This window comes from Scomber scombrus, chromosome 2, assembly GCF_963691925.1.
Source record: "Scomber scombrus chromosome 2, fScoSco1.1, whole genome shotgun sequence".
In the NCBI taxonomy this organism is placed as follows: domain Eukaryota; kingdom Metazoa; phylum Chordata; class Actinopteri; order Scombriformes; family Scombridae; genus Scomber; species Scomber scombrus.
The window spans coordinates 9,786,567-9,795,829 of record NC_084971.1 but is presented as its reverse complement, the minus strand read 5'-3'; the positions used below and the strand labels follow the sequence as shown (position 1 = coordinate 9,795,829).

The window sequence follows — 9,263 nt, the reverse complement described above, 5'->3', positions numbered from 1 at the left end:
GCTGCCTGCGGGGGACCGGCCCTGCTCCTTTGTGGCTCGTCCCATCAGGGAACGCTGCTCATTTGTCCCCACTTTTCATGCTTTACGCTCAAAATTATGGCCCAGTCCCGCAGAACAAAAAAGGTCTATAAAGGCTCGGAGAAACTGGCCCAAAACTTTGTGTTTTTGTGGCATCCTCGTCTTTTTTTCCCCGGGAACAGATTTGTGTTTCTCACATAAATTTTTGCCACGAATGGAGAAACACGTCTGAGGGTCAAGAAGCCACGATACGCATTTAGGACCTGAAAGGGGATGTGAGATTCCGGGCCACAAAATGTTTAGAGCATCCTCGTATAAAAGGACAAAGGGACAAAATACTTGAGTATAATAACTCTAAATAGGCCGCTTTTGATGCGCTTACACGCCCAGATTTGGCAAAGAGAGCGTGTTTAAGATATGGGTTTTTTTGGGGGGTTGCAATAGAAAAGAAGCCCTGATATTAATTCAAGAATTACAACATAAAAGAAATATTCAGAAAAGCCATTTTATTCCCATAGTAGCCTATATACATTACAGTCTGTGCATTGGTTTTTCAAATAATGTCCTGATTTTAGAAAGGCACTTACAGGTGTACAAAACATAACAAATTTATAACTGTAAATCTATTGTATCCAAACAATAAATCTAGAAAGTAGCCTAGCTGTTCAAAATCACCGCAATATTCATTTTTGTTTGTCGCCATCGCATGAGCATTCCCATAAAAACGCATAACTGTGAATGTCCGAGTTTGCCTTTCCGATCATCATCATGCACTGCAGCATCGGGACTGAAGTCAAAGGGTTACAGTCAGGTGATGAGGAGGAAGAGGAGGAAGAGGAGCCGGCAGTGACAAAAGTGACTCATGGCGATTTTGGCTCACAGAACACAAAAAAGCATTTAAATTAAAAAGGAAAATATAGTAAAAAGTAAATTAAAAATAAATAGATAATGATCACAAATCAAATCATGCATTTCCATGCAAGAAAATATGGAAAACTGGAGCGCTTTAACTGTGGTGTTTGAGCATATAGGCCATGTGAAAAAGTAATGGAACAGGTGTGTGTGTGTGTGTGTGTGCGTGTGTGTGTGTGCGTGCGTGCGTGTGTGCGTGTGTGTGTGTGTGTGTGTTGGCCTTTAGTGTAAAAAAATAATACGTTACTCACGTCATTTTAGACCATATTGCTTTGATTGCAAGAAGTAACAGTTTGCTAATTAGTACATTGTAAAATACCACTGCATATTTCTTGTTCAGTGTTCATGCTTCACTATGAATAGGTCTATCTGTGCCGATATAAAAGTCATTACATTTTGGTACATGTTCGGAGATATGGTACAATATAAGCAGTAAGTTACAAGTCCTCGGTAGAGCTTTTTCTTTTATCGTCCTTTGTGTTTCATCTCCAGCCTCAACGCTGCGCCATCAGTCATCCACATCAATCTCCACGTCCTCGTCCTCTGAGCACTCTTTACTAGTTGTGTGGTCTGAGAACGGAGACAGCGGCGACGTCCGCAGTTTTTGAGCGAGCTCGTGCTCCTGCTGGCCGCCCCGCGTGGGGGACTCGCCTCGAGGGTGGCCCAGCGTGCCGTTGGCGCATTTCTCGAGGTCCGCCAGTTTGGCGAGCTTATCCAAGGGGACCTGGCCGGTGGCCTTGGCCGACTCCACGTCGGCCTTCATCTCCTCCAGGTCCCGTTTTAGCTTGGCCCTCCGGTTCTGAAACCACGTGATGACTTGCGCGTTCGTCAGGCCCAGCTGCTGAGCTATCTGGTCCCGGTCTGCGGGGGACAGGTACTTCTGGTACAGGAAGCGCTTCTCCAGCTCGTAGATTTGGTGGTTTGTGAACGCCGTCCGGGACTTCCGACGCTTCTTCGGGGTGCTTCTCTGGCCGAACAGAGTCATCCCGTCCCGGCCTGTGAGGGAGAGAAGGAGGCTGAGTGAAAACCATGGATTGATGCAGGTGCAGGGCTTCCTCTGCACCGCTGCAGTGTGCGCGTAAAAGTCATGCTAACACAAGAATAACAAAGATACTGTCTGATACTGTGTAACAGCAAAGCCTCAAAGCCCCCGTGGGGAAAAGATCATTACAAGAATATTACAGAGGCACCACTGGGAAATATTGAGCATCAGACACATGAGGCCCTAATATTAAAGAAAAGCGATGGCGATTTATTTTGCTGGAGAACAGCTCAGAAAATGAACAAGAAAATGAACAAGCCTTTGTTCGATAAGACATTTTTTTAAAGGCAAGATTTGCACCCATGAACATAAAATATTTTTTTCTTTTTTTTTTGCTCTGGCTATTATCACATTTAATGGATGTATTCCAAGTCAGTGTGCAAAATACAAATTGGAACAAAAATAAAACAATGCCCGTCTGCTAAAATAATATATTATCTGAGTAAAGATGAAATCCTAAAATGTGTATTTCAGATGCATTTTAGAGGAAGGAGATTTACCTTCCGCAGCTTGTAAAACGCTGACTTCCAGCCCCTTGAAGGTCTTGCTGGCCAGCTCCTCCAGCGCGCATAGCGGGGAGGTTTGGTTGAGCAGAGCCCGGCTGGACAGAGGGATGCTGGACGGACGGTGCTTCTCTGAGGATGAAATGAGATGAGCTGTGCCACAAATGGTGTAACTTCGTTTCACCGACGGTTTGTTGAGGATGTCCTCGATGCTGAAGGGGGTCAGCGGCTTGTTGGAGTTGGCAGGAGGCGGCAAGTGGTCCAGCGGACTTCGCCTCCTGTTTTCCACTGCACCACATTTGGCCACTTCTTTGGATGTCATCATTGGTTGTGCGCAGACTTTATAGGACTTGGTCGAAATATCAGCTGTTAAAAAACGAGCGAGGCTACAGAAGGGGGGGAAAAGTCACATAACAGTTTCGACTTTTTTAAAAAACACACCAAAACCAAAGAGAGGAGAGGGGAAACGGATGAAGAAAAAAGAAAATCTTATTCCAAAGTGGGATGCCTTCAAAGTGTCGATCCACGGGAGCAGCAAGTCCGGAGGAGTGAGATGCCTCCCTGAAATGGCGAGGTCCAAAGAGTTGACGATTACTAACAAGTTATCATTGATTGGTAGGTAATCAATTATTTCCAGTGGCACTTTCGCCCTCTTCCCTTTCACTCTTTGACTATGTTGCAGTCCAGTGCGGGGCTTTTTGCGACTGGGGGTGTCCCATTAATTAGGACGCATGGCTGGAAGGAGGAGGAGCCCGGCGGAATTATAATGCTTTGTGCTCTTATCATCTTTGGTCTAATTTAGTCGTGTGGTGAGATACCAGAATAGGTATATGGGGTAAATGAGGGGAAGCAGAGAGAGGGAGAAAAAAAAGAAGGAGATGGGGAGAGAGAGAGAGAGAGGGAGAGAAATCACAATCCGTAGCCTATTTAAGCGTTTTTACGCGTAAAACTTCAGTTTCAGTTGGCAGGAGTTTCTATTCGTATTTAAAAGTATTTGGATTATCCGGATGATGTGGAAAAAAAGACAAGTGGACAGAGGGTTTATTTTAGATGTCGCAGCTAGTCAGAAGGATGTTTTTCACGAGCCAAAGCGCGGATGATCCTTTGTTTTGTAAAGGTAATGTTGAGCTGGGCCATATATCAGCTCTGATGATACCTCCTCTGGGGCGAGAGAGATGGAGCAGCATGCATCCCTCTCAGCAACGACAAATCCGGGCCATAACTCAGGCGAAAGGGCTCCTTTTATATCATCCGAGAAATATTTCATCTCCTCACAAATTTCCCCGCGTCCTCCAGGTTTGACATGATGGGTTTATTTTGGCGTTGCTCTGAAAAATTGGACTATTTGCATAGGAAAACACATTTTGGCTGTAGGACATATAATATATATATATTTACCATGAACGAATGAACTTTTTTAAATGCAAAGAGAAAGGAAATTATAGTTTTTAATGCCATGAGATTTTAATTTAAATTTAGTGGTTAATTTTACTGTGGGAAGAGGGAAATTTAAACTCTGCTACTACTCGATTATTATTACTATTATTATTATTATTAACCTATTATTATATACTATATTAAATCTACAATATAGTAACGCTGTATTTTGATTATGATTATATTTTGTATTATTATATAGTTGTTAATGCTGTTGTTGTTAGTTTAGGATATTATATTTATTTACCTTCATAATGAATTTAGTTCAGGGTGCTTTAAGTCAATATTGAAATTATTTTCACGTCACTGTTGGTAAAAAATAAAACATCATCATAGAGATGATGATGATGATGATGATGATGATAGTGATGATGATGATGTGTGTGTGTGAGCGAGAGAGAGAGAGAGAGAGAGAGAGAGAGAGAGAGAGAGAGAGAGAGAGAGAGAGAGAGACAGAGAGAGATAGAGAGAGAGAGAGAGAGAGAGAGAAAGGTAAGGATAGGATAAATGCATGGTCGCGTTTTAATATTATAATTAGTTATTTACTGATGTTTCCATTAAAATATTTGATGATTTTATTTCACAGCCAAATCCTGTCTATTAATATTACGTTATGTTGTTATTTAGCTCATTCAGCGATATATTTAAACTCGGTTCCGTTGAGATGAAGGCAGGGCTGCCACAGAAAAAAACAGACACAACGGAAAAAGACGTAAAAACTTAATTTTTCTTCTCGTATATAACAGCCTGCTGTCAACTGTCCCATATCTTATTTATGTTAATGGAGCAGACAGCATGACATCTTCACTTTAACAAAGCAAATCATTTTATGTTTTCTTTGACCTAATGGGATCAGATCATTTTTCTCAACCGCTTGTAAAGGAAATGTTGGATAAGTTATGTGTCCAGTTTAACTCCATCGAATAATGAAGGGGGGAAAAATCAGGCAGATAATTTGAAAGCAGTTTATATATTTGCTGCTGTTAAGATTTGATTTCAGAGTTTATTTGATGTTTTGAAAATAATTCTCTTACATTTATCAGAGATGTAGGCCTGTGTACTTCTAATAACAATAATAATAATAATAATAATGATGATGATGATGATGATGATTATGATGATGATAACTATTATAAAATCAATTTGAAACAGTGTTTAAAAAGGTCAGATAAAAGAAAAAGAAAAGAATAAAATAAAACAAAAATAATAATATGTGGTCAAATGTAACAATTCAGACTAATATTTAAAAATCGACTTAAATAAGATGCATGAATGTATATAAAATGATATGAAGGCAGGCTGCATAAAATGTAAAACAATTGTTTTTAAACTTTAGTATTATACCTTAAATTTTAACAAACAGACAAATTATTAATCATCTAACACATTTATAACAAAAAACTGCATTCAAAAAGTATTTAAAAATAACAAATGCCTTATGATTACAACCATTATAATCATATATTACACTTTAGCACCATTTTGAATAACCAAATTCTAAACATGTGTAAGATGACACACAAACTTGATTGACAGTGCGCACACACAGTATCATTTCGAAGGGGTATTAATGGGAATCAAGCCCTTCACTTTGCATGAAATGTGTCTGTGCCAGCTATTCGAGCTTGGGAGGATCATGATGTTCGGGCCTGTTTATTAAAGACAGATATTTGTAGTAGTGTGTCATCATCTCTGTGTCTCTCTTGCCAAGGTCAACGACACGGCCTGCCTCTCAGCTCTCCTTTAGCCAGAGAACTTAATCTCTTAAGCTACTAGACTGTGCAGGGGACGTTCCCTGGCAGGGGACAGTACACACCACATCACTGACTGTCTGGAAAATGACTCTCTCTCATACACTTTTCACTCACAAGCTCTCTGGTATCTCGTGAATGTTGTTCATTTGTGTCAAATGTTTTAGCGGGTTGGCTTTGGGAGATGTGATGGATATCTTTTGTAATGTTGATGGACTGATATTGAATTTATATCCCCAATTAAACCCATAAAACGCTCTGTCTCAACACAATCCTGTACAGCTGCTTTAATTAATTACAATATTTTACACTGCTACTGTAATCTGCCACTTGGATGCATTTACAGAACACAAGAGCCCCCTTTCTTTTTCCCAACCAGGTGTTGATTTAGGCCTTCCACACTGCGGTCTGTTAGCTTAAAATGCCATCCTGCAATATGTGTTAGTGACCTCATGCAGGAGGAGACACAGCCCTCACTGCAGGCTTACTCCGCGATTAGACAGCTGCAGGGGGAAGCTATCTACATTGTAGCCATTTTGTGAGACCCCAAAGATGGGTGTCATGTCTCCCCTTCTCCCAAAGGCCTCACATGACACCAGATATAGATACAGAGATGGTGTGGCTTGGAAGTGTCTCTCAGTTTTTTTAAACATGTACTGTAAATCACACGTCATTACCAGAGGTCACTCGCTGAGGTGCACCATTGGATGGTGTCATCTTGAGGGCCAGTGTGATTGGAGGGGAGTGGATTTATCTGGCAGTTGGATCTCTAGAGAGGCAGCCATATTTTATGTGACTAGAGATGTAATAAGAGGCCTCTGACAAATCCCTGATGGCCCGGCTTTCCCTGCCTCGCAGTGCAGTGCAGTGCAGTGTAGTGCAGTGCAGTGCAGTGCAGTGCAGTGCTACTGGAAGAACCGGATCATAAGCAGCACCATTACCACTGCACCACATGTGGACTGCACTGTGCTGCTGTGCAAACTGTTCTCTCCAGGGTCGGGGAGATCTTTGCTGTGACTTTCACAAACGTCTTGTTAAAGGGTCAGTTCACCCAAATCACAAAATACTTTCATTTACCTCTAATGGTATGCAGCTACACACATAGTAATGGTTCTACTTGACTTTCACCTCTGAGACTTCAGATTATAATTTCTGTGTACCATAATTGCATTGGTAATACTGTATATAAATAGTTATTATAGTAGAATGGTTAATAACACACTATAATGTAGTTGAAAACAGATGTAAGTGTTCATTTGTATTTTATCCGTAACTGGAGGCAGCTGGTGTATAAACAAAATGTATGACATATGTTAAACATTGTTTTAATATTATTAAACAATAACAAATGGTTTATAACACACTATAAAATAGTTGAAAACTGACATGTGGGTTTTTTTAAATGTAGTTAACAACAACTATATTATACTGGAAATTATTGTATAAACAAATAATGAATTAAAATATAATATAGTTACAGATATATTTGTAATAATATCAAATATGTATTCAAAAGAGCAGTTATAATGGCTTAGAATGATTATATATTGATACACACTTACATTTTTCTTATTTCTGCAAATAACTATATTATAATGTGTTACAAACAATTATTTTCATTTTTATGTGCTGCTTATAAATGCTTAATAGACAAACTTCATGTTACTATGAGGGTAAACTTGTGAGTCATAAAACACACATTCGCTCAATTTAATAAACTACTGCTACAGCCTCATTCATTCTGTTATGATCAGCAGTTTATGGTGTCTCGTGTTGGAAAACGTTTTATACATATTTCTGTGTTACAGATATTACTGATTTTGACTTTATAACTCTTACGTATGTTGCAGTTAAACAAAATTGTAGCATTTATCATCATCACATAATTGCTACTTGTGGCTGATGTTAAGCTAAAGTTACACAAGTCTTACTTTACAAGGGGAAAACACTCTGCAAGAGGGCACTGGATTTATATGTAATGTTATGTTTAAATTAACTTAAACGCAGATGAACAGTTTTAATATTTCTGTTATTCTGAAATAACTTTATACCAAAGAAACTTTTATATATTTTGATAAATAAAACAAACATTTGATTCCCCTCTATTGTATTGAGTAAGAACAGATAATATCTGCAACAACAGATACCACAAAGGTTAAGTATTACAATATGTTTATTTTATGATTTGGATGAATTAACCCTTTACAATTAATTGATCATCTGCAATCTTTCAATCGCCAAACTGAGAAAAATAAATCATTTGTAAGGTTTGATTGTGAAAAAAATTTGAAAATGTCTCCCTGATTTCGTTTCTTCTCTCTAAAAGAAGCCAAAAAAATCCAAACATATAAAAGTGTTGTTGAATACAACAGTCAATAAATTACAAGTCATGACATTCTCCTCATGCAAGGGAAAGCACAAACAGGTGCACAGCCTCCCAAGAAATACAAGAAGCACAGCAGTTACCCCATGGGGAGTGCATAATGCAGTGTTACTCTCCTTAAAGGAACCTTTTCATGGGTCTCTGGCTGTAGTAATACAAAATATACTCACTTCCACAAAGAATCATTCACACAATAAATATTTTAATACCACCAGTTTTATACTAACAGAGTGGCAACAAAGTTTTTTTCCCCCCATCTGATGTCAATAAAAACTGAACATGAACCCCATAAGATCTGTTTACTGTGTCTTACCTGGTGGAACAGTTGCTCCTCTCACACAGTTCCTGCCAGCCAGTAACAGACCGGCTGATCATACTGGTGTGGTTTGGGGCCTGTACACTTGTTGTTGGCGCCGCCTGAACATAAGCATTCCTAATTTACAGAAAGCACACTTTGAAACAGCACATATGTGACTCAGTGAGTCCATGCCACGCCGGTTTTGACTCATTAACCCATCTCTGAAAACATGTTTCACATCATTTTTGTTCACCCGCTCTCAATATGTTCTCTTTGTTTAAAAAGCGACTAGTTAAACAACTAAACAACAGCAGTTTCCACATGTTTCCCGTGAATATTTCCCACATATTCTCGGACTGCTGATGAATCCCCCCTCTGCACTATGAATGCCATACCGTAGCACCAGATAGTGACTCATTTGAATGTTCCTCCTTTCTCATTCCCACTTCACCATGAAGCACAGTAAGCGGCGATGCTGAAGGATTGTGCTATTTGGGATGGCCGGGCTGGTGAAGATTATTCACCGCCTTTGGTAATAAAAACTGCCGGAGGAAAACTAGGGAGAATTATGACAGCAATTCTTTAGTTTTTGTTTGTGAAGGCAGTTTTTTTTTTGAATATATATATTTCATGCAAAGTCTTACAAAGGAGGATAAACAGTTGAAAGAACCAGATGAAAAGCAGGAAAGCCTCATTTGTCACTTTCAGAAATGTAAAATGTATTTATGACTTCTTACTCTTCTACTGTTTATTGTAGGGTGTAATTACCTACAAAATGTTCTAACCCGTGATACTACATCATCCAATGTGTTCAAGCTTTTCAATAACTATTAATGATGCAAAGGTATGTCAAGTATCTGCCTTTTTAAAAGTTAATTGTAGCTTATATAATTCAAATATGTATTTAAATTGAGATAAG

General features: G+C 39.1%; 1 protein-coding gene across 1 annotated transcript; it reads right to left on the bottom strand.

Annotated features, from left to right (window-relative positions):
- Positions 1 to 1,438: 1,438 nt before the first annotated feature.
- On the bottom strand, positions 1,439 to 2,800 carry lbx1b (ladybird homeobox 1b). Its single transcript, XM_062439683.1, has 2 exons — positions 2,473 to 2,800; positions 1,439 to 1,926 (listed from the first exon to the last, which is right to left on the bottom strand). Exons 1-2 carry the CDS (start codon positions 2,798 to 2,800, stop codon positions 1,439 to 1,441), a joined length of 816 nt encoding a protein of 271 aa, XP_062295667.1.
- Between the last annotated feature and the right edge of the window lie 6,463 nt (positions 2,801 to 9,263).